The sequence below is a fragment of the Anas platyrhynchos genome, chromosome 2 (assembly GCF_047663525.1).
Source record: "Anas platyrhynchos isolate ZD024472 breed Pekin duck chromosome 2, IASCAAS_PekinDuck_T2T, whole genome shotgun sequence".
NCBI classification, from domain to species: domain Eukaryota; kingdom Metazoa; phylum Chordata; class Aves; order Anseriformes; family Anatidae; genus Anas; species Anas platyrhynchos.
The window spans coordinates 86,767,114-86,794,074 of record NC_092588.1 but is presented as its reverse complement, the minus strand read 5'-3'; the positions used below and the strand labels follow the sequence as shown (position 1 = coordinate 86,794,074).

Here is a 26,961-nt window from a genome sequence, read left to right as displayed (position 1 = left end):
GGACCTGGACCAATTGGAACAAGTCATATGAGGGCCACAAAGATGACCAAGTGGCTGGAGCTCCTCTCCTATGAAGACAGGCTGAGGGAGTTGGGGTTGTTCAGCCTGGAGAAGAGAAAGCTCTGGGGAGACCTTATAGCAGTCTTCCAGTTCCTAAAGAGGGCCTACAGGAAAGCTGGGGAGGGACTCTTTATTAGGGAGTGGAATGATAGGACAAGGGGGAATGCCTTTAAACTAAAAGAGGGTAGATTTAGATTAGATTTTAGGAGGAAATTCTTTACTCAGAGAGTGGTGAGGCACTGGAACAGGTTACCAAGGGAAGCTGTGGATGCCCCATCCCTGGAGGTGTTCAAGGCCAGGTTGGATGGGGCCTTGAGCAACCTTGTCTAGTGGGAGGTGTCCCTGCCCATGGCAGGGGGGTTGGAACCAGGTGATCGTTAAGATCCCTTGCAATCCAAAGCACTCTATGAATCTATGAACCAGCTCTAAAGGGGCTCTTTCATCTTTCTTCCAATTCTTCATCAGAAGTTACTTTTAGTCTCATAGTGCCCAGGCAAATTTTAAATGGGACATCCAGTAGCAGATTTTACTGATTAGGCAAAAACTGTATATTTAAGGCCTTACACACAAATGAAAAGGATCTCAAAGTTATCTGTGAGAACATCCACGAAAACACAAAGAAGTCTAATAGTATCTTGTATACTAGTATCTTGGATGCTAGTCTTGTAGTATCCAAACTGTAATAAAAGTACCTCAAAATTGAATAAGTATTTAGCTGTTAAGATTTTTAAACAAATTACAACACTTTCCTGGACCTAATCAATTTTAAACAGACCCATTTTCATTAAAAAGCTATCATAAGTACAATTCGCAAACAGACAAAAAGTCATATTCCTTGTTTGTTTTTTTTTCCTAAAATGACAAACTCCAGGGAATGATTACAACCTAAAGCATTTTCTTTGTATAGCAAAGAAATTTTATTACTGCTCTTGTTTTGTCTTGTTTACATGTGTATGGACACTGAATCATTTTGCTGTCTGTCTGTTGCGGTTTAACCCAGATGGCAGCTAAACACCACACAGCCATTCGCTTACCTTCCCCCCTCCCTCTATGGGATGGGGGAGAGAAATGGGGAAGTGAAGCCTGTGAGTTGAGATAAAGACAGTTTGTTAAGACAGGATAATAATAATAATAATAATAATAATAATAATAATAATAATAATAATAATAATAATAATGTGTACAAAACAAGTGATGAACAATGCAATTGCTCACCACCCGCTAACTGATGTCCAGCCTAATCCCAAGCAGTCCAGCCCCCATCCCCTGGCTAGCCACCCATTCAGCATGACGTCAGATGGTGTGGAATACCCCTTTGGCTAGTTTGGGTCAGCTGTCCTGGGTCTGTCCCTTCCCAGCTCTTCCTCCACCCCCAGCCTGCCCATTGGCAGGACAGAGCAAGAAGCTGAAACGTCCTTGGCTTGGTGTAAGCACTGCTCTGCCACAATTAAAACATCAGCCTGATATCAGCACTCTTCTTATCCTAAGCCAAAACATAACATTCTACCAGCTACTAGGAAGAAAATTAACTCTTTCCTAACTGAAACCAGGACACTGTCCTTGTGTTCACACTCTTAAACTTTTACTCTCTCTGAATACTACTTTGTCAGTACATAAAAAATTTCACCCAGCATCAAAGAATGTACTGTAACATAAGATATTTAGTGTTATATTTTGTCTTTTCCTTTTTTTTTTTTCCTTTAAAATGAAAATCATAACGTACAACAATATCCAGAAGGTAATACGACCAATTCTTAGGTCCAGCTAGACTGCATATTTGTTATAGTCCTGTGTTCTCCCCTAATGGTTTTAAGCACTGTATTTTGAGGGTGCATACTCAAGGGTTGTAGCTTTAACATTGTATTTTGCTGAGTAAAGGCACAAGCTCAGGCTCAAGAGATATAAGCTTAAGTGGTCATACAATCAATTGCATGGACTGACAGCTATTTCCTCTACTGAAGACATGGAACATTTGACCTGAATCATAAACATGTTGGGACTGAATATTGCTATAGTATATGCAGATATGTAGGGACAAATTATGAAAACTTATGCTTGCATAACACTTCTAGATTTCAGTGAAAGTGCATGAATATGTGTTAAAATTTAAGGATCCAGTTCACTATTGTAGAGTTTTTTGATCTTGCAGCTCTATTGATAATACAGTATTGGAACATTCATGAAATAGAGCACTGGGGCTCAAAGTCAGGGCAGAATTCTGCTGTTCAGCATTATGAAAGCAAGGAAAGAAAATGTCCACTGTGATTTTTGTGAAATAAATCCTTTGTCCTGAAGAAATAAAAGGAGAGGGTTACTTGATCCAAAGACAACTGCAAGAGGAATATAGCTTTGCAGTGACTGATACAGCTATCACTGACTACCACTTTCAATCTGACATTGAGCTTTTGTTTTTTAGCATTTTGCAAAACACTAGTGAAAATTCTCTTAAGGCAATTATTGATTTTTTTTTCTATTTCTATGTAAGCTAAACACTATAACAAAACAAAACTAAAAATCCTATCAGAATCTCAGCCATTATTGGATTATTAAATCCAGAAATACAAATAGCAGCTAGCATGCCTTAGGAACATTCTGATCCATTTTAACAGATGATACTCAACAACAAGATTTTTCAAAAGTGTGAACTTGTCACAGACATAAGAAATACCTCTTTTGCCCACCATCTCTCAGCCATTTCCTAGAATACATATTAACAGAAATTCAATTTCTGAATAGGGATAGATGATAAAAATACGAAAGTTGTAAGTGGGACATAACCAGATATTGTGAATATACTTTGTGTTTCACTTGTATCGTACAGATAGCTTGCATCACAAAAAAGATCCTCCTAAATAGTAGTGTCTATGCAACAGAATCAAAAGGTCATATGCTGAATAAAATTAGGCCAATGTTTTAGTTTTTAAGTTTTCTGGGTACTTACTGTTAAATTTCATGTTATGATTTAAGCTAAAACATCTTTGAATTAAGTATACGGGCAAATTGGAAAACATTTCTGGAGTTTCTGAGTTTCTGTTTGTGTAGTAGTTTTATGCAAGATGTTAAAGGAAATTCATGCTTATTTTTTTTTGTATCTCATTAGGTGAAAGAAAAACATAATGAACAATAGGTCTTTGTCTTAAAGACCACCTTTCGTCCACTTTCTTCCCCCACTGCACACTGCCAAAACAAAATTAGGATGCTCCACACATTGCCTGCAGCTGTTGGTGATAAAGCCAGGGTTCACTTCCCTTGGGCAAATAAAAAGAAAACATCAATTACTTACTCCTGCATGCTTACATCCAAAGCATAGCACTACCACATTGGAGATTTATGAAAAATTCTCACCCTTTTACAAATCTGTATAGATAAATAACCTATTGTTGTGGTTTTACCCGGCCAGCACCACACAGCCCTCCCTCCCCCCTCCCTCTATGGAATGGGGGAGAGAAATGGGAAAGTGAAGCCCGTGGGTTGAGATTAAGACAGTTTATTAAGACAGGGAAAAAATAATAATAATAATAATAATAATGCGTATGAAACAAGTGATGCACAATGCAGCTCGACCCCCCACCCTGGCTAGCCACCCCTATATACATACATACATACATACATCTGACATGATGTCAGATGGTATGGAATACCCCTTTGGCTAGTTTGGGTCGGCTGTCCTGGGTCCGTCCCCTCCCAGCTCTTGCTGCACCCCTAGCCTGCCTGCTGGCAGGGCAGAGCAAGAAGCTGAAAAGTCCTTGGCTTAGTGTAAGCACTGCTCTGCAACAATTAAAACAGTTTTCAACACCCTTTTCAGCCTAATCCTAGCACCCTACCAGCTACTAGGAGGAAAATTAACTCTATCCTAACTAAAACCAGGACACCTATGTTGTCATGCAGTCCTTAAAGCACAACACAGCCTTTTTCTAATGGTAATGATTAGATATAATAATATAGATTCCAATTAAACATGTTCAAAAACATAAAATATCCAATTCATCATGAAACACAATTTTAATAGTTATTCAAATGTACAGCTTGGTGTAAGTATTTTATTCAGAATTAATGTGGTCATAGTCTTTCACATGAGATCACAGTGTAATACTCGATGAGTATATTTGAATCAGTCTCAAATGCAAAAATACAGGAATGCTCCATCATAATCTCAGTGGAAATTATGGACTAATCTGAGAAAGGGCTGGAGTCATCACTTAAGGAATATTTAAAATATATAAATCAGTCCATCAAATGTTAGTTTTTTTTTTTTTGTTGTTTGTTTGTTTGTTTTTAATATTGACAGATATTGGCTTGATTTCTTTTAGAACTAGAATATGAGGGCCACAAATCTAGTTTGAGCCAACAGCACAACTCTTTTTTTTTTCCTACTCAAAGTATAGTTAAATACTGGAACACATTCCTGAGGAAGATTATGTAGTCACCTTCCCTCACAGGTTTTAAAAATGGATACAAAAAATCTGTGAAAAATATTCTAAACCTCAGTGTATGTGTCATATGTACAATAATGGAGTTAATGACTCTCAGTCATTAAAGATGTGTAGTGATCTGTAAGATCTCAGAAAGTATTCCATGGTATTACTGCAAAAACGTAACTAATACAAAGCCAACCACCACACATTTCCACACTTGCATACAAACAAAAACACACAACATACTCACGGAGAGTCCAAGAGGTATAACAGACAAGCATTTAAAGTTTACTATCATTTTCATCAGGCTGTAGAATGGAAACCGTGAAGCAATATTCAAAAAAAATAAACTTGTGGGGTTTTCTTGTTGATTTTGTTGTTGTTGTTGGAAAGGCTGGATGGTTCTTTGATTCAAGAAATGTGGCTGAGTGACTCTGAAGGCTCTTTTCCCAGGGGGCACATCTGCTATATTTTTCTATTTGTGCTTTTTATGTACACTTTGTTAGGAAGGGCATGAAGAGATCACTCAGGAAGCCCTGAAAGCCTTATTCTTGATATCACATCCATAAATGCAAACACATATTCAACTTTTTTATGCCCTTTAAATTCCTAGTTTCTCCTTTAAGGAAGGCAATAACTTTGAAAGTGCCCACTCTGTACTATTCACCTAGCAACAGACCAAAATGCCAACACCTATTTCATTAATACAATTTCTAAAAACATTCCTGAATGTATGAACTATAAATGTTAAAATAAAATGGAATATAAGGAGGAAATAGAATATGATTATTCGTAGTTCACAATATGTTGTATACACCGTGCTATCTACAAGTTCAGTGAAGACAGATTAATTTTCCCTTTCTGTCAAGAAATGCATAGAAATTGTTCTGTTCACTGAGACACCCCAGAAAGAAACAGAGACCCACTTCTTAGAAGTATGTGTTTGATTTACCTTCATTGTCCCTTAGAGTAAAGTTGGGATTCAAAGAAGGCCCTTCATCAAGAGAAAAATGGAATCTTGCCCCATTTGCAGAGTTATCTTTGTCAGTTGCAGTAATAGTCTGAATTACCTGAAATAAAAATTGACAGTGAATATGCTGAAATTTGAACTTGACCCCATATATTATCTGACCTTAGCAGTATGCTCAAACTTTTCTTATTTTAATTTTCTACCTGACTGCTACTAAATTCAACAGATGAAATGTCTGGGCCATTAGCTTGATTTCTTTAGCAAATATTTTAGGAACTGTACTTCAGAGCTAGATAAAAGCATCAAAAGCATATATACTTTCTGACACTCAAATACAGTACAGGTACAAATCCTGTTAGAGATTTTCATCATCAGCACTGCTTCCTGGTGACCTCCAGAATTATGTTTTTGCCTAAACATTTATTTTTATAGAATGAAAATTCAGCCTGAACTGGGATGGTCTATGCAATGAACCACATTGCTTGACATCCTAACAATTTGATGTGCTTCAATCATAGTTAGGAAAAACATTTTTTTAAACCAAAATGGCAGGCATATAATACCAGCTCGCTGTTTAAAATTCCTGTTAAGAAACAGTTTTACATTGCCACATAACAGAAGAGGAAGAACAGCAGCCGCTCTTGGGTATAGTTTGGGTTGCCCAAAAGGAACAGAATTAGATGTAGCACCCATGTACAGGAGAAGCATTTTTGAAAGGTAAAACCTTTACTTTCAAAAGCCCTGATGATTTTTAAAATTTACTTTCCACTAAAACTGAGCTAAGCTTTTGGAATGTGTGACCAAGCAATATTTCTACCTCTGCTTTCATTTTCATGCTGGGCCTGGAAGCTGAAGTCATAAAATAGAATTTAATAAAAGTTGTTCTTGTGATATATCCAGTGAAGCCCACATAGAGTGCTGCACAGAGCTGATAGATATCCTGAGGGAAATGTAAAAGGGGCTCTTTTCATGACATTTTTTTTTGTTCCGTGTTCAGCTGCAGTCTTTCTGGACTGAATCTGAAGCATAAACAGTGTGGGCTTCAGCAGGTTGTTCTATTTTAAAACTAAAAGACAGTTTGCAGTTCTGTAGCTCCATTCACACATGAGAAGTAAAACAAACACATTTTAAAGCCAATAGACTACATTGGTTATTCTGTTGTATACAAGACAGAATATTCTATAAATTATGCATGTCTTAGACAATTAATAATATTGCTGATACTGCTAAGAATATTTTAAAAGTTTCTCACTTTTTTTTTTTTTTTTTTTTTCAAAGCGTAGCATAAGATCAATCTGAAATGCCTATAATCATGAAGTTTGCCACAGGCTTGGCAATACTGGGGAAAAGTTTGGTAAAAGCTAGTTGTTCTGTATTAAATTTTGAAAAACATGAAAAACATGGTGTATATGTAATTGAAACAACTACCATGTAAAAATAGACATATAACATTTTCTTAGATACATATATTTAGTTACTAGTATTGAAATGGTATGAGCAAAGCAAGACAAAAACAACAGTTGATGTAAGCATATTTTCAAGAGATGCCATGCATTTGACAGCCTAGTAGATAAACGTTGTCCTGCTGCCCTCTCTTATATAAAATGTTCCATGATATTTTCCAGAATATGTCTTCAGGAACACGTCATTTTGCAGCAAAAAATGCCACAACTGCCACAAGACTAATATTAAATTTATTTGTGACTAAGATGCATTTTAAAACTCAACAAAACATTCTGTCCACATTCCTGATCTTACATGTGAAAATCTGACTATCCCCCAGTTACACAAATGTATGCAAGAAGTACAGCATCAGATGGTAGAGAAATCATACTTTTCCATGTGGAAAATAGACTTTGTATGTATACTGTATGTATGTACAGGTCAGAATAGTGTTGTCAGAGCTATTCTTAAAAGGAAAAGGTTCACACTCTTTCAGAACAGGTTCTTGCTTTTTTCTATTTTGAAGACATTCATTTAGAGGTAAAGAACAAAACTGTGCAAGTTTGACATCCAAACCAAAGGTACTCCTAGCCCTTTTCTAATTAATAGGACAAATAATTGGCCTTCTAACAGACATTAACATGCACCTTACCATAGCTGATTAAAATAAAAATGTAGATGCAGAAACTCAGCTGCCATAAACCTTACTTAAGAAGATTTATGCTATCTTTTTAAAGGCGGGAGTTAAACAGAAAAGAAAGAATTTCAAGAATGAAGGAGAACTAATTGAAAAGGACATAGAACTGGTGCCCAATTCTGCTTAGATCCTTTTCTGTGCCGAATCAATGAACAAGTAAATATACACACAGCGGCTTTACAGCAGAGGCATACCTTGCCAGCTAACTTTGATTTCCTTTGGCTATTAGAAATAACAGCATCCAGGGTAAGGCAGTGCTTGTTGGCAATACAATATTTATACACCCTGATTCTGAAAAAGTGCTTTGTGTGTGTCTGTGTGTGTGTGTACTTTACAGTGGTGGATAGCGTAAGGGAAAATACATTTCAATACTATCACAACATTTTCTATTATTCTTCTGAAAAACACACAGAAATAATTTTATCTTTTTAATCAGTATGACTAGTGAGACTTTATAACTGTCTCATACTCTGCCAGGATAAACATTGAACTTGGAAACACTCAGAAAACTGTCAACATTTCACTCCTTCACTTTTCAGAACAAAGCACTTAAACCTTTTTAAGCCACTATCTGTTCCCATTCTCTTAAAAGTAATAAAATGAATCACGTTTGAAGCAAAGGAAAAAATCATTTGTGATGGTACTTCATGTAAGATTGCTAAATTCCATCTTCTTCCATTGGCTACATTTCACAATCATTCAGAAAATCAGTATATTTCTAGCATTCAGAATTCTCCAACACTGGATATCATCCAAGATCAAATCACAGCTGCTTTATCTACTTTTATATGTAATATCTGCTAGGCTTCATCTGGTAACTGTTGAAGATACAGAATTATCTTCTCAACAAGGTGACGGCTAAGAGAGAAAAGCTACATCAATTCAGCGTGGAAATGATCTTCTCACAAACATTTTCTGATTTTCTGTTTGAGATGAAATGAAGGTTCATTTAAGTACATTTTCTTTTTTTTTTTTTTTTTTTCTTGAGTAAATAAATTGAGCTGTGGAGGGAAAAAGAATCAGAAGACAAAGCTTCTGTCTCTGATTTCCCACTGTTGATGCCTCTTCTGAAAATAAACAAGCAAACACAAAAAGTCTGTCAATGATGAACTATCAGTTAGTTTATTTTGCACATACTGAACTCAAAATACATGTGCTGGGATAAATGCCCCTTTTTGGGCGAGGCTGCTAATCTCTCTATATTTCCTGAGGAAACTGAAAAGGACTCATACATGCCTGGCAGTACCTGACAGAATTTGTTCTTTAGTGATATATTGTACAAATAATTTTAACAAGATGATGGATATTTCAGAGTAAACGCTGTCCTTTTAGTGATTAAAAAGTATTCAGCAGGACACACTTTTTAGCAAAAGTTGTCTTATTCTACAATCCTTGTCTATTTGTTCCTCTTTAATATTTGTTGAACACAGTCATTTTTATGTAACTACACAATAAAATCTGAACAAGAGACTTTTTTCTTTTTTTTTTTTTTCTTCTGTACAGCACAAGGGTATCATGGTCTTTTCTGAAGCCTTTTTATGCAATGCATATAAAATCAGTGTGTGTCATGTATCTAATGCAGCTTAAAAATACAACAGCACACTTATCTAACCTTTCATATTAAACTACTGTCTGTGGAGTCCTTCACGGTAGCATTAGTCTTGGCTGTCAGTCTGCAGTGCTACAGAGGTCAGGAGTCATTCACACTTGGAACAGCAGTACCAGAAAGAAACATAATGCTAGTCCAAGTTTTCAGCAAATGCTATTTAGTAAAGCTCAATTTATCTTTTAAACATCTGTCTCATATATTTCCATATGCAAAGCTAAATCTTTGTTTATAAGAAACATTAGCTACTCAATACTACCACCACCCCTGGCAAACAGGGCAATTCTGAGCTGGCTTTGCTGCATGCTTTAACATATTAAACACATGCATTGTTCTTAACTTATATATACTTTTAAATATCCACATATCTATAAACGAATTGCAATAGATGCTTAATATTTATATATATTTGTATAATGTATATATTTAATTAGTCTTTGACAAGTTCTACTTGTTCCCTATTTGGCTTTACTTGAGGTTTTCAGGTTATTTTTAGTTTAATAATAGTGATTCAGCTGACCTTAGATTTTCAAAGGCTTTCAGAGAGGTGTCTCAATAGCAACATTGAAGAAAACTGTGCAGTCATGAGATAGGAAGGAATATCCTTGCACAAAAATTACTAAAAAGGCAAGAAATAGGGGTCTCATGTAAATTGGAAAACAAGGAAAGGAGGTAACAGATATGTTCCACAGAGATTTATGCTGGGCAACTTGTTCATCAGTGTATTAAGTATATATATATATAAATGTCTTATATAAAGAGTACCAATAATTAGGCCACCAAATCTACGTATGATATTGAGTAGAAAGGTAGAAAGTAAAAAGGTAGTTCAAGGTAGAAAAGAGAAGGGCTGACACTAAAGATCTTCCAATACCAAGTAGCTAGGCAATACAAAGGCAGGTGAAATTCATTACACACAGACATAAAGACTTATCTTCACAAACATGATGATGTTCCTGAGCTGACCATTACTTCCACTGGCATTATGACAAGCAGTGTTTTGCAGTCAGTGCTTACTAGTGGTTTAAAAGTATGTTAGAAGCTGTTAGAAGTTACCGGGAAAGGAACAGAGAACAGAGCAGAGATCATCATCATATACTTTGAAGCATAAACCACAGTAAAAGCTACAAACTACTGAATTCCTGCTTCTTGAATCTTGATTCCTCTCTCAAGGTGAATAGAGAGGAAATGGAGAAAGCTTAAAGGAGGACAGAATGTATGATCATAAGTCTAGAATGGCTTTATCACCGCCTGTCCAAGTTATGGAGGTCTCTTCAACCTGGACAAGAGATGTCTAAGAGGAAATATACTAGAAATTTATGAATGGCAGAGAGATGATAGATAATGACCAACCGTTCTTTCTCTCCTTCAGCACAAGAACTAATAAACAGCGATCGAAAATAGCACGGGAAGATTTGAGGGAAAAAAAAAAAAAAAAGAGTGCTGGATAAAACCTCAGCCTGTGCAAAAATGGTAATTCTGGTAAAAAATTGGTAAAGTCACAACTTTGGACTGCAATGAAATGCATCAGCCACAGAAGCAGCAGCTGGAATGTGACTGATTTTTAGTCTTAATTCTGAACTTCCCTCTGCTCACACTTTGGAAAAAAAAAATGTTCAGCATGTTTTCCATAATGATGTTTCAAAGACAGGTTCATCCTTACTGTGACTTTCCATCTTAACTCTTATGAGCAATCAGCATGCAAAGAGAGAGGATAGCAGCTACATTAATCAGCCATTTCATTGAATTACATTTGAAACCTTGCTCCCACGTGGCACTTCAAGATGTTAAATTTGCTTCATCCATTTTGTACAGGATAGTGACTTATCAAATTCTGTCAGTTATTTGCCATGATTAAGGTTTTGCCTGTCTTTACTGAAGATAGTTGTATTTTTTTTCAGCTACAAGAAAAATACCTTGAATAAATTTCCAACCTTCTCCCTTCCATCTACTACATACAAAAAGTTGAGTCAAATGTGAGTTATGAAAATAAAAACAGAAAGAATTAGATCGTGTTCCTAATTTAAACTTCTAACATGTGACATTAAACAAATAAAGTAATTCTTCTTTCTCACTGGGAGAAAGAAAACTGCCAGAGTTACCTGACCAGGCTTTGCATTCTCACAGACAACTATGTCATACTCTCTGGCGAGCTCTGGAGGGTTGTCATTGACATCCAGGATTCTAACACCAACAGGAACATGGCTCACTAGCCCAGGATTGTCTGCAAAATACATAAAGGGGTATTAAGCTTTCTGAAATATTCAATATTCAGTGACATCCTCAATTTAAACATGATTTCTTAACACAATAACCAGATGAGAACTAAATACAGCTGCAGTAAGATAATAAAAGATGCTTTTTGCTGAGCTTCATTAACTGTTTTGAAAAATAATAAAACAATGAGTGGAAATAGCAGTATCAGTTACTGTTACGTAAAAATTTACTTTATATCATAATGTCACTGTTATGTCATATCAGTGAAAATTCAAGCAACTCTGAAATTGAAGTGGGAGAAAGCTGTTTGTGTTATTGCACACTGTCACACTCTATGAGATGAGATGATAAATTTGTTTATAATTAACATTAAAATGTCATTACAGTATTGAGCAAAATCTAACCTTTTTATTTTTCTATCAGTGAGGTTAAGAAATAAAATACCAAAATATTATGGAAATATAAATGCACTGGTATATATAAAACTTTCCCAAGCTTATTTTAAGCTTTCTTACAAATTATAATGCTGTTACTCAACATAGTCAATGAGTCTTGCATTATCTGTGAAATCCAGGGTCAGCGACACACTAATTAGAAAATAATGTTTAAATAATGGTGTTAAATAGTATATGATCTGAACTTGTATTAGAGCTCACCTTCAAAAAGAGCCCACACTCTGTAAGCGTAATACAGACATACTTACTGAAAAATATACTATGTTAAAACAGAAAATATAATTTCTATGTTAAAATGGGGAAAAATACAAGTCTTCTTAATCCATCATTTGCTTGTTCTTACTACTAGTGAAGTAGTACCAAGACATTTGCATTTATTTAAAAGAATTATATATGAGAACATTTTATAATTAGCTAAAATATATATTCCAAAGTCTGTGTAAGGAAGGATCAGTCTTTTAGATAATAAATTTAATTCTACTTTCACCAATTAAATTAAACTATCACTGTAAGACAGCAAAGTCAATCTTTCACATACAACAAGATAGAAGAAGAGGGTCGTATGGATTGACATTTTAAAACTGCTTGTCCCTGTGTAATGGTCTAAACTCCATCCACCATGGTTATTTCTATCTGCATTAATCCACAGTGCGTTTCTGTCAAAAAAGGATCATTTGCAAAATGCCTTAGATTTGTCATGCCTTTGAGGGCTTCTGTTGAGAATTCTGAAAAACATTCATTAGTTTAGACATATTTGGATTCAAAGCCACCACTAATGTAGCCTCCCACTGAAAAATAGTTGAGAACACTGAAGTTTATTTTGACAAAATGAGGAATTTATTCTTCTCTGTTTTCACCTGGGATACTAGTCAAAAATATTGGGGTTTATAGGCCCTTTTTATATTTTTTTATATTCTCTTTTTGATTAATATGTCTCTGTTCATCTGATGATTTTCATTTACTTTTGGAAATTATGCACTTAGAAAATGGGAATAGAGGTGAGGTCAAAATAGTAAACAGAAAAGGAAGACTTAGCTTAGATAATATAGGAATGTCCCTGTAATTCCCAATTAACATTAGCATTAGAACTTATAAGAATATATTCAGAAGACAGTTATGGATTTGCAAATTCCACTTTCTTGCTGTGAATGTTCATTTTTCCTTGAATGTTGGTATTTTCATTTTTACATGAAAACTATGAATATCTTTATAACATAATACTAAAGTAAATTATCTCCATCGTGTTCATGCAAGACTGTGGTCTTTGATCTCTATTGAGAAAATGCTTCTAGTGGAAATCTTTGAGGAATGTTAAAATTTTGTGAATATAAGAAGTGACAGTATGGAATAATCATATTTGGCTGTTCACTAAACAGTTGGTTGAAAGGAACCATCCATCTACCTTTACTCATACTACTGAAGGAAGAACAGCAACCTTCTCTCAAGCAGACTTTGCACTGTGAGTATTAAGAGAAAAATGTTTGGTCCTTCTCTTAAGGTAGGTCATAAGATTGTGCAGAACAGCACAAAGCAATAAAGATTGAAGAGTTTTTATTGTTGACTCAAATATAGCTTACAATATCATTTAGATAGCTTGCTCCATCAATACTATCAGATAATCCAATTACAAAAACCCTCTAATTACAATTATAGGACATGATATCTTGCAATAGATGATCTAGAGGTAATCTATAACTCAAAGGAGTCTTGTTCTTGAGACTGGGAGGCTGTAGAACATAGTCTGGTCAGTGTGTGAACTAGAAAGTATGGGAAGGACACAAAGAAAAGGACAGCACACAGAAACAGAGTAAGGAGAGAAAAGGCAGAGATCATAGTAAAGGATTAAGGAATAAACCCATTTGGGAGTGGCTTCATAAACTCCAGTGAAGGCAACACAGATTTTCACACCAGAAAAAGCCAGAAGAAGCTTTTGCCCGACGGCAAAATAATTTGTGACTACTAGGTATTCATAGCATCACTGAAAAATCTTAGTTGAAATGGACCTCTGGAGGTCACTGGTCCAGACTCCCCACTCAAAGCAGGCCCATCCTCAAAGCTGTAATTGGGCATAATAATAGGAGGAACAGGGCAAGAAAGCAGGAAGAGCACAGGGCAAAAGGTACCAGAGACAGTGAACTTTCTGTTGTTCTGGAATGTTTGGAACTGAAGGAAGGTCAAATGTTTTATTACACTATGTGGTAAAAGACAGACAATTTCCTTTTAGTACAGTATGTCACACCCCTTTCCCCATCCTGAACAGAACCCTCTTGCATGCTTGTCACTGCTACACAGTGCAGTCTTAATCCAGTCTGTTAAATTTGCATTATTTTCCCAGAGACTTCATGGAGATTCAGAGAGTTTACCTATATTTTTTCTGCAGCTGTTTTGCAGTACAAGGAATTCATATTTATTTTACCAATTCAAAAGAATGCAGGGAATTATTAGTATATTTCTGGAAGCAGTTACTTTATGGGATCTTTGACCTTTACAGGCAAACTTCCATACAGACTGCCCACTCATTGTAAAATGCTAATAAGGGAAGTATTAATGTTGCTTACCACAACTGTCCTGAGGTTTGTCAGATTATGCATACTACATCAATGTCTATGCAAGATGATAGCACAGTTTATAAAGGGAGAAGAGAATGAGAGTGAATTAAGAGGGACCTTACAAGTATATTTTTTCAGGTTGTGTTTTGTTTTGTTTTATTGTAATATAAATACAAACACCAGTCTATTGTAGGTGTGCAACTTACCTGCATGCCCCAAAATACTCTGATAACTGGTCCTTTCAGTAGTGCTTTTTTGTTAATTAGAAACATTTAATTAGAAACATGTATTTCAATAGTTTGGCAGATTTCCAGTTTTGAGATAATCAGTGCTGACATGTATTTCAGACCTGTGCATTACAAATCAGCCAGATCCATTCTGTATCCTATTATCATTATGCCTCAAGAGTAGATTTTTTGAAGTGAATGCTCACTGTTTTAAGAAGTAAATGAAGCAGAAACATTGTTCTTGCTGTCTTACACTTGAGATTTTTCCCAGAATAAGTATTTCTTTTGCCAGAATACTAAATCTCGTGTACGCTTCGTTGGGTTGGAAACTGGCTAGGTAGCCGGGCCCAAAGAGTCATGGTGAATGGAGTTAAATCCAGTTGGAGGCTGGTCACTAGTGGAGTTCCCCAGGGCTCAGCACCAGGGCCCGTTCTCTTTAACATCTTTATCAATGATCTGGATGAGAGGATTGGGTGTACCCTCAGTAAGTTTGCAGACGACACCAAGTTAGGGATGTGTGTCGATCTGCTCGAGGATAGGAAGGCTCTGCAGGAGGATCTGAATAGGCTGCACCGATGGGCTGAGGCCAACTGTATGAGGTTCAACAAGGCCAAGTGCTGGGTCTTGTACATGGGGCACAACAACCCCAAGCAGAGCTACAGGCTGGGAGATGGGTGGTTGGAGAGCTGCCTGGCAGAGAAGGACTTGGGAGTATTGGTTGATAGTTGGCTGTATATGAGCCACCATTGTGCTCAGGTGGCCAAGAAGACCAACAGCATCACAAGCAGGTCTAGGGAAGTGATTGTCCCCCTGTACTCAGCTCTAGTGAGGCCACACCTTGAGTACTATGTTCAGTATTGGGCCCCTCGCTACAAGAAGGACATCGAAGAGCTTGAGTGAGTCTAGAGAATGGCAGCAAAGCTGGTGAGAGGTCTGGAGAATAAGTCTTACGAGGAGTGGCTGAGGGAGTTGGGATTGTTCAGCCTGGAGAAGAGGAGGCTCAGGGGCGACCTTATTGCACCCTTATAGGTACCTTGAAGGAGGCTGTAGTGAAGTGGGGGTTGGTCTATTCTCCCACATGCCTGGTGACAGGATGAGGGGGAATGGGCTAAAGTTGTGCCCAGGGGAGCTTTAGGTTGGATATTAGGAAGAACTTCTTTACTGAAAGGGTTGTTTAGGCATTGGAATAGGCTGCCCAGGGAAGTGGTTGAGTCACCATCCCTGGAGGTCTTTAAAAGACGTTTAGATGTAGAGCTTAGGGATATGGTTTAGTGGAGGATTTGTTAGTGTTAGGCCAGAGGTTGGACTAGATGATCTTGGAGTTCTCTTCCAACCTAGATGATTCTGTGAAATATCTGTAAAGCAAATCAGTTTTATTGAGTATCAGCCCCTCAACCAGCAGGTTGTCTCTGAACTTGCAGAAGCCCTTATCAGCAGCCAGTCTGGAAGCCTGATGCATCTCCTCAATTAATTTATGTAGGCAAACATTAAAACCTCTGTTTAAGAAGAAAGCTTCTTTTTAATACATCTTCTGCTGTTCCAGACTTCCATTTCATATTAACAAAATTTCCATGGTCTTTATGAAAACAAATTGAACCTGGGAGACATTCAGAATAACAGTCCTGATGTCAACAATCTGCTATATTTTGTGTGTGTGTTTTAGTTGTTACATTGTTACAGTGTAACACTTGCTATAAAAGCTGAGTGAATAATATAACCCAGAGTAAACCTGAACTATTTTAACAGGATGAAGGATTGAAAATTAATAATTTTACAAATTTCATGATCTAGCACAAAAATATTCACCTAGTTTAGGGTCATAATAAATGGCTATGCTTTGCCATCATTAATATTAAATATTGATCTTAATCACTGCAATATTTTTTTTCTCCTCTTTACAGCTTTTCAAGACCTTTTGAGGCAAATCAATATTTGGGAAGTTCAGCCATTCATCTCATCATTCAATCATTCAAATCAATTCAATATTTGGGAATCATTTCAATATTTGGGATGTTCAACCATCCATCTCATCATTCTCATCATTCGATCGGGAACCTCGCAGGGATCGGCTGCAGTGAGAGCTCCTGGCAGGGAGACAAACGAAGCCTACTCCAAACAGAGCAGCAGCCCCGCCCCCCCCCAACCCCCCAAGCAGGCAGGAGCTGTGCTTGTGATGCTGTGGGCGCTGACGAGCTGAGGCTGTAGCCAGGGGTGCAACAGCCCACCCACCCCTGGCGTTATAAAAGTAGTCCCTAGAGAGTGCCGCAACCCAGAAGCGCTGTAAACTGGACATGCTAACAGGACTGGCTTGGCAGTTAGCACAGGCAGTTCAAGTGGGGCAGGGAGGAGAACCTAGACCTCGCCATGGTGGGCACCCGTCGCAGCGGTCGGTCCAAGGTGGCAACCCAAATGGAGGAGATGCTGCCCCTCTGGGCTCACGTGTGCACCGAGGTGGATCCCCTGAGGGGGGAGGTGGCAGTCCAGATAGATGACTGCAGGGAACTCCAGAATCTGGAGGCCCATCTGGGCCATGAGGGAGGAGAGCGCTGCCACAGGTGCAGGTGTGCCCTGCTTCAGGGACTCCTTGAGCAGGTGGCTGGGCTGCAGTGAGAAATCAGCAGCCTGAGGGAGTCTCTGAGGGTGACAGATAGGAGGGGTCTCCCTGCCCCTGCTGTTGCTTGGCAGCCCTTTCCTATGTCCCGACAAGGGGTAGAGGCTGCCCCCATTGAACACATGCAGAACAGAGGGCTAGACTGTCCACAAGAGACAAGGGGCTGGACCCTTGTCTCAGGTCGGAACAGAAAAAGACATCTGCCCCCGACACCCATGGTGCCACCTACCCCCACACTGTCCCTGGGAAATAGATTTGAGGCTCTCAGGGAGGTTGTGGAAGAGGCTGAGGGTCTGGACAGTAGTCCGAACCCAGGAAGCAACCCCGAGAAGACTGGGGGAAGTGCAAAACATAAGGATCAGGGCCAGATGGAGCACCACATTGTAACCTGTGCCACAAAAAAAAAGAGCAGAGAGTCCTGGTGACTGGAGACTCCTTGCTGAGGGGCACTGAGGCTCCTATCTGCCACCCAAATAACCTAGCTAGAGAAGTGTGCCGTCTTCCTGGGGCATGTGTCAGAGACATTAGGAAGGCTCTGCCATGACTCATTAAACCGGAGGACTACTATCCTCTCGTCATTCAGGTTGGATCCCGGGAAGCTGCTATTAGAAAAATGAAGAATATTAAAAAGGACTTTGCATCCCTGGGGAGGTTGTTGAGGGGATCAGGGGTGCAGGTAGTGTTCTCCTCTGTCCTCCCACTGGGTGACTGGGATGCAGATAAAAGAAGCAGAACAGGACAGGTAAATGACTGGCTGAGGGGGTGGTGTCTGGATCAGGGATTTGGGTATTTTGATCTTGGGCCGTCCTTTGAGAGGCCGGGTATGTGGGCTATGGACAGACACCAACTGAGCAAGTGGGGTGCAAGTGTGTTGGGGAGCAAGCTCTCTGGGCTGATTACCAGGGCTTTAAACTAGGTTTGATGGCGGAAGGGAGGGGAGCTAAAGGTGACAGAGAAGGGCTGGGGGAAGTCGTCACTACTGTCACTGTTGAAGATAGTAGGGAAAAACCTCTGAGTTGTCCCATAGGATTGTCTCAGGGCTCCTCAGAGAAGGTAGCATTCCCGATCCCCCGGCCAGTATCTTCTTCTTGCATCCCCCCAGGGGTTACTGCACCTGCTGCTTCCCTATTGTGCCTGTATACCAATGCACAGAGCATGGGAAATAAACAGCATGAGCTCGAGATCTGTGTTCGGTTGCGGGGCCACGATCTCATTGCAATCACTGAGACATGGTAGGACAGCTCACATGACTGGAACGCTGTCATTGAGGGCTATGTCCTCTTTAGGAAAGACAGGCTGGGGAATTGAGGGGGTGGGGTTGCCCTTTATGTGAGGGAGCAATTAGAGTGTACCCAGCTTCAGCTGGGGGAGGGTGAAGGACAAGTGGAGAGCTTGTGGGTAAGAATTAAGGGGTGGGCTGGTATGGGAGACATGGTGGTGGGTGTCTACTATAGGTCTTCAGATCAGGAGGAGGAAGTTGATGAGGCCTTCTACAAGCAGCTGCTAGGAGCCTCACGATCACGAGCGCTGGTTCTCATGGGGGACTTCAATTACCCAGACATCTGTTGGGTAAGCAACTGAGCCAGGCACGCGCAGTCCAAATGGTTCCTAGAATGAGTTGAAGATAATTTTCTGATGCAGGTGGTGGAGGAGCCGATGAGGCGGGGGGTGCTTCTGGACCTTGTTCTTACCAACAGGGATGGCCTTGTTAGGGATGTGAAGGTTGGGGGCAGCTTGAGATGCAGCGACCATGAGATGGTGGAGTTCAAGATGGAATTAGGCAAAGGAAGTAAGGCTAAAAGCAGGATTGTAACCGTGGACATTCGAAGAGCCAACTTCGACCTCTTCTGGGACCTGCTTGGGAGTATCTCATGGGATAAGTTGCTAGAAGGCAAGGGTGCATGTGCGAGCTGGGCTACATTTAAGCATCACTTCTTCCATACTCAGGATCTGTGCATCCTGAGGAATAGGAAATCAGGGAAGGGGGGCAGGAAACCTGCATGGATGAGCAAGGAGCTCATCGATAAGATCAAAAGGAAGAGGAAGGTCTATGAAATGTGGAAAAGGGCCTGTCCTCTTGGGAGGAGTAAAGATGTGTTGTCAGGGCCTGCAGGGATGTGACAAGGAAGGCTAAAGCTGACCTAGAGATGAGGCTTGCAAAAGAGATAAAGGATAATAAGAAGGGTTTTTTCAAGTATGTAAACAGCAAGAGGAAGACTAGGCATTATGTGGGTCCCTTGCTGAATGAGGGGGGTGTCCTGGTCACAGGAGATGCTGAGAAGGTGGAGATACTGAATGCTTTCTTTGCTTCAGTCTTTGCTTCAAGGACACTTCCCCGGGACTCCTCGCTCCTGGCAATAGGACAAAGGGTCTGGGAAATAGAGGGCTCCCCACTGATGGACATGAGAGTGGTTTGGGAGCGTCTGAGTGGGCCCGATGGGATGCATCCGCATGTGGTAAGGGAGCTGGCAGATGCGATCGCCAAACCGCTCTCTATCATCTTTGAAAGGTCCTGGAGAACGGGTGAGGTGCCTGAAGACTGGAGGATAGCCAGTGTCACTCCGGTCTTCAAGAAGGGCAGGAAGGAGGATCCGGGAAACTGCAGGCCAGTCAGTCTCACCTCTGTCCCTGGAAAGGTATTGGAGCAGTTTGTTCTGGATGCCATCTCCAAGCAATTGGAAGAGAAGAATGTTATGAGGTGCAGTCAGCATGGATTCACCGAGGGGAGGTTGTGCTTGACCAACCTCGTTGCCTTCTCTGATGGCATCACCAGCTGGGTAGATAGGGGGAGAGCAGTGGATGTCATCTACCTGGACGGCAAGGTGGGTTGAGAGCTGGCTGACTGGCCGAGCTCAGAGGGTAGCGATCAGTGGAGCAGAGTCTGGCTGGAGGCCTGTGACTAGCAGTGTTCCCCAGGGGTTGGTGTTGGGTCTGGTCTTGTTCAACATCTTCATCGACGACCTTGATGAGGGAATCGTGTCTGCCCTCAGCAAGTATGCCGATGACACAAAGCTGGGAGGAGTGGCTGACATGCCAGAAGGCTGTGCTGCCATTCAGCAAGACCTGGACCAGCTGGAGAGATAGGCAGGAAGAAAACAAATGAGGTTTAATCAGAGCAAGTGTAGAGTCCTGCACCTGGGAAGGAACAACCCGAAGTATCAGTACAGGCTGGGGGACAACCTGCTGGAGAGGAGCTCTGAGGAGAATGACCTGGGGGTCCTGGTGGACGACAGGTTTACCATGAGCCAGCACTGTGCCCTTGTGGCCAAGAGGGCTAATGGGATCCTGGTGTGCATTAAAAGGAGTGTGGCCAGCAGGTCAAGGGAGGTGATCCTCCCCCTCTACTCTGCCCTTGTCAGGCCTCACCTGGAGTACTGTGTCCAGTTCTGGGCTCCCCGGTACAAGAAAGACAGGGATCTCCTGGAAAGGGTCCAGTGGAGGGCCACAAAGATGATATGGGGCATGGAGCATCTTCCCCATGAGGAAAGGCTAAGAGACCTGGGTCTGCTCAGCCTGGAGAAAAGAAGACTGAGAGGGGATATCCTCAATGTATATAAATATCTGAGGGATGTGGGACAGAAGGATGTAGCCAACCTCTTTTCAGTGGTTTGCGGGGATAGGACAAGGGGCAATGGCTGCAAGTTAGAGCACAGGAAGTTGCGCACTGACATGCAAAAGAACTTCTTCATGGTGAGGGTGACGGAGCATTGGAACAGGCTGCCCAGGGAGGTTGTGGAGTCTCCTTCTCTGGAGATATTTAAGGCCTGTCCGGATGCCTACCTGGGAAGCCTGCTCTGAGGAACCTGCTTTGTCAGGGGGGTTGGAGCTGATGATCTTTCGAGGTCCCTTCCAAGCCCTACAGTTCTGTGATTCTGTGATCTTTTCTGGTGCTTTTTCAAGAGAAGTAGAAGGTATACATCTTAATTATCTTTTACAGATTAGTTTTGATATATTAGAATACAGACATAGGAAGGATAAAATATACTAGAGAAATGGAAGTGAAATGATAAAAGAATGCTTTGTATGTAAGTGAGAGTAATATTCAGAAAATATTGGGTTTAGTTTAGGGTATACCTTACAATAACGTACATTTTCTGGTAATGAGAAAATTATTCAGAACCTAGTCATAAGAGTAACATTCTATTCTGCTCTTTTAAGGTCATGGGTACTTTTAAATCCTGTTAACTGAAATTATATAGGCAATATTTTATTTGTTGTTGACTTTTCATTGATGAACACAAACCTAAAGGCACTCATCACTTGGATCATCATAGTAGTGATAGCAGTAGAAGCAGCAACAAGAAGAGGATTATTAGTAGTAATAGCTCTGCATCAGACAAAACATTTAGCACTCTCAAGTTGGTGTCTCCCTCATCCTTAATGCAAGCAAAATTCTGCAGCTCACAGACAGTACTGGTGCTCACCTCCTGAGTAGATCAGGGCACCACAAACTGCACTGGCTCTGTGAAAGGATCCATTTGGAAATTCTGGTACTGATTCACAAAGCCTGAAGGGGAAAATGTCATGTAATCCCAAAGATGGCCTCTTCTTTGGGGACCCATCCTGATAGCTACCATCATCATTGCAAGTATCAGAGCCCAAGGGAGAGGGTGAATAAACTTTGTTAAATGTAGACTCAACTGGAACACCAAGGGAGTTCAGGAAGAGCCATACCCTATGAAACATACTTACAGATGAAAACATAAGAATATCCTCATGATACCTTTCACCAAAGAAACAGAGAAGAAAATTTGTCATGCCTTGAAGGCAATGACTAAACTGAGATAAACAGGGAAGTAAGCACAGAACTAGAAGCATCACTTCTTGATCAGGATGGAGAACTAGTTGTCTTCAGACAACTGTTTTTATAAGGAGTTTTGTGTTGGTTTTACTTATTGTGTAGGAATGCCATAGGAGATTTTGCTACAAATGAAATTATTATGATTTCATGGTCCATTAGTAGGCTACTTATCAAGGCTGGAAATAAACTGCATCATTGGAAGTGTGGATAGGGTACCAATATTGTGTTTAGATCTTGCCATTAAAAAGATAATAGCTATCCTATTTGTCACTACTCCGTGAAAAAAGTAGTCGTAGAACACAGACTTTGCCTTTTAAAAAATAAACTTCAATTTTAAAAGTAGGAAATACTTTTGTGGCAGACTCTGTTTCTTGGAAAACATAAAGTAATTCTTATCAATACCAAAGCTCTTTCTGTAACTGAGCTAGGAGGCTGAAAGCAAGTGAAGTAAAAAAATGAAGAATGAGTGTGATTTTTTTTTTTTCTTGAGGTGGGAGGGAAGGGTGGTGGCCTTAATGGAACACTATAATGTCTGCTTTTGTAATGTATCTATATCTAAATCAGAAATGTATCAAAACAATACATAAGAAAATTTTTCTCTTCTGATGTCAAATCAATTAAGTTATTTTCATTATTTATGTGTACTCTGTTGCGTCAAAATAAATAAATAAATTAGTTTTGAAGAAAAAATTACAGACTAGAAGTCACTCTAAAAAATTCTGTTTTCAGCGTAAGGAAAAATTCACTTCAAGGAAACACTAAGACACAAAGCCAGCAACAAACTCACTAGCATTAAATCATCCTGCTGTCCACCATATACAGAGGGTTTAGGAGATTATGACACTCTAACAGTACTTTGTTACTATATTACCTTCTGTTAGAACTTGAGAAGGGTTCAATTTATTTTTAATTACTTTTTTTTTTTTTTTGACACAAAGTACTAAAGACAGTCTTGATTATGGGGAAAAGTTTGAAGTGAGAAAATAAAATGTCATCAGTTCTTGCCCTTTTCTAATTCTTTCAATGATATATGCTAGGAAGATATTACTGCATATTTCCTTCAGGCAATGCATATGTTGTTTTCATGTATTTCAAAACAGAAAAAAATTGAATTGTGTGTTTTTGGATTTTGATTTTGCTTCTCATAAAATCTTGTTCACTTCTTGTAAAATAAATCAGTGTACCTTTAAATAGCATTAACAGGTTTATTCTGCTTATTTTACACCTTGATTCCATCTTCAGTTCTCATTCTCTATATGACTGTCTTACATAGTGCTATCAGTAACACAAATTTTAATATCCTAACAAAAATTGAGAAACCTCTTTTTTTGCTGTAGTGTACTACTAAACATCAAAAAAGGACTGCCAAACTCTTTGCTTATCTTGGTGTTCACTGATGGCAATATGAGGTGAAAATGTCTCTCTGCACCTGAAGAAAATACCTAACTGCACCTCAGTCTAATAACCTATTTATTTTATGCAATTATAGCGCTTTCAATATTCATTCAAGTTTTCATTTTTTAATATGTTTCTGCTACAAATTATTTCTCCCTGTGCTTCCCGTTTTCCTCTATATAACCTTTCTAGGTTACTGTTTCTGTTTCTACCAAAACTGAGGAAAACAAAACAAACAAATAAAATAAACAAACAAAAAAATGGTTTATATTAAAATTAGAACTGACTTTAATCTTTTTTATCATAATTCTTGCAAGGTACTGTTGAAAACTCTTATTCTTGTAAGCTGTCCTGCTTTTTCACATATTTCAGTTCTGAACAGGGTTTACAGATCCTCTTTGAAAATATTTCTGAATATTATTTCTTTATGTAGATTTTCTAATACCTGTATTTTTCTGGGATCCTTTCAATAACAAATAACAGGGCATAGCATGTTTTGCCATTGAGATATTGCTCTAATTCAACACTTCGGTATCTTTTTTTTCTAAAGCTAGTATAAGGAATGTGCATAGAGAAGCAAATATGAAAGACATATAAACAGTATGACAGATACTCATGTCTCTTAATGATTTCATGCCCTTTCACTGGACTTAATCCAGCTACTCCACTTCTCTTTTGTACAGCTGAGCCCAGACCTGGACCCAGCACTCCAGATTTGGTCTTAACAGTGCTGTGTAGAGGGAAGGATCACCTCCCTTGACTTGCCAGCTCTTCCTCATGCACTGTAGGATGTTGTTGGATGACTCAAGAGCACACTGCTGACTTATGTTCAAGTTGTTGTCCACCAGGACCCCCATGTCCTTGTCTGAAAAGCTGCTACCCAGCCAGTTAGCTGTCCACTGGTGCATAGGGTTACTCTTCTCCAGGTTCTGGACTCCTTTTATTGAACTTTTATAAAGTTCCAGTTCACTCATTTCTCTAGTCTGTTGAGATCTTTCTGGAGGGAAGCACAACCCTACAGAGTATCAGCCATTACCCCAGTTTTGTGTCATTTATACACTTGCTGAGAGTCCACTCTGTCCCATAAACTAGGTCATTAATGAAGAGATTAAACAGTACTGCATCCAGTATTGGCTCCTGATCAGTACCCTTTGTGCCTGCCATTTCAGACAGTTTTCAATCCACCTCACTGTTCATTTATCTATCCCATAATTCAATGCCTTTTTCTTATGTGAGCTTCTCAAAGTCTTCCTCAAATTTTAGTAGAGGCATTACTTGTGAATCTCACTTAATAACTTGTTGCTCATTTTACATATAATATAATTACAAAGACTTCTAATTGATGGATTGCACATCGTTCCTCAAAATATCTCATCCTTGCTCTGTGTTTTCTTATTTCGATTACTCTTGGCAAAGAGTTGATCAAAAGCCTTTAACAGAGCCCAGTAAATCGTATCCCCTCCCTTTTTCAAAAACTGCTTTATAAACTCAGAGAATTTATAAATTCAGAGAATTCTAACAAGCTAATGAAATGTGAATAATTCTAAGTGAAACTGTATTTTTAAATCCTATTACCAACAACTTTCAATCCTTCCCCACACCCCAAACAGTCTGTAGTTCCTTCAATATAAAACACAGTATTATTTTAATATCTTTCTTATTCCCTAATGCCACAAGGAGTTTTCAGGAAGTGCTAGTACTGAAACAATCAAAGGAACAGCTTCAATGGCATGCTCTGGACAGCAAAATCTCACTGCTTCCATTCACTGTATGCTGCTGTTGAAGAACAGTGCATGTCAAAGAGAAAAAGGATTGTCCCATTCTCCCAGCAGTGAACACTGCTGTGCTTTGGGCCCTGTCTATGCAAACAGAAAAATCACTGATCATTACGTCAACATTATTTCCACAGAGGAAAATGGTACAGCTTCCACTGATTTCACAGGGGACATTCGATCAATGCTGAGTGTATATGACACACTGAAACTAATTGTGAAAGTAAACTTTTTAGGAAGGGTTCAGAAACAATATGGGTGAAACATGCAGATATCATAAATGTGAATCTAGAAATATGATGTTGCTTCTAAGTTTCCTTTGTATAAAAGAAGCAGGATAAGTAGAAGTATGATCAGTAGAAACAGAATTCTGTCACTAATGTGTGGTGCTAAGTAAAGAGGAAAACACTTCAAGAAACTAATTATAAAAGAATCACAGAATCATCTAGGTTGGAGGAGACCTCCAAGATCATCTAGTCCAACTTCTGACCCAACACTAACAAGTCCTCCAGTAAACCATATCGCTAAGCTCTACATCTAAGCGTCTTTTAAAGACCTCCAGGGATGGTGACTCAACCATTTCCCTGGACAACCTATTCCAATGCCTAACGATAACTTTATTTCCACAGAACACCTCTTATTTTTGAAACAGTACATTCTGGGCTTTGCAGATTCTGTGGTGTTCCTGGTTAAGCAAATCGTGTCAGAATCATGGAATGGCTTGGCTTGGAAGGGACCATAAAAATCACCCAGTTCCATAGACAGGGATGCCCCCCACTGGATCAGGTTGCCCAGGGCCTTGTCCAGCCTAGTCTTGAATACCTCCAGGGATGGGGCATCCAAAACTCTGGGCAAAGCTACAAAAGCTTCAACACCAGGTGAATTTGAAGAATACCACTCTCACACCTAAAACACATTTTGGTCATAGTGCTCCACCTATTTTTCAGCTTCAGTCTTAGTTCTGCCATGCCTTGTGCATGGACTTGAAAACGAATGCCATAAAAGGCTGTAGCTATGCAATAGATAGTACTTAAGAGTTCTGGCCTTCATTCTGTATGCACAAAATGTAGATAAAATTATTGATTCTATAATGGATTTGGAAGACTATAGCAGTGTTATAATTTTCAATTTAGTATATGTAAGAAAATGGGCAAAGAAGTATACACAAAGAAAAGCTGTCTGCTTTTAGGCTGCTTGTCACCTGTCTGCTGTCTATCTCTTCCTCACTGTTCTCTCTTCCATTTTTCATAAATGAATTGTTATTCAAGTTGATGTCATATATTTACTTATCTTCCCAACCCCAACTGTAACAGTAACAAATGCAACACGGGAAAAAGCAAGACCTGTGTATTCGTGTAACAAGTAACACCTTGAATGGGGAATTCTAAGCAGTCTGCCTTAGGAAAAAAAAAAAAAAAAAAAAAAAAAAAAAGTATTTCATCCTCATTATTCATACAATTTTCTTTTAGATATAAATATAACCTTTCTCAGCACGGTATGTGAACTACCAATCACTTGACTATATGAAATAACTAATGCAGAAAGCTACATTTCAGTTTAATGCTATTAATTTCTGCAAAATAATCATACTTGGATGTTTTCCAAAAAAGCCTAGTGACTATGCCTAGTTTTAGTATGTCCCAATGTGGCTTTTAAATCTTAATTAAAACTACCACTTATTATGCACCTGCTTATGATTAGGCCTAAATTATATTTAATTTCATGCTGCACTGAAATAACAGA

General features: G+C 39.1%; 1 protein-coding gene across 8 annotated transcripts in view; it reads right to left on the bottom strand.

Annotated features, from left to right (window-relative positions):
• Positions 1-26,961, bottom strand: part of CDH18 (cadherin 18) — a 557,694-nt gene that overhangs the window by 10,705 nt on the left and 520,028 nt on the right. For all 8 annotated transcript variants that reach the window (XM_038175177.2, XM_038175183.2, XM_038175184.2 and 5 more), the window contains 2 exons: positions 11,294-11,415; positions 5,428-5,545 (listed from right to left, as the gene is read on the bottom strand). In XM_038175177.2, the coding sequence (XP_038031105.1) occupies positions 5,428-5,545; positions 11,294-11,415 (240 nt within the window). The remainder of the gene's footprint in view (positions 1-5,427; positions 5,546-11,293; positions 11,416-26,961) is intronic.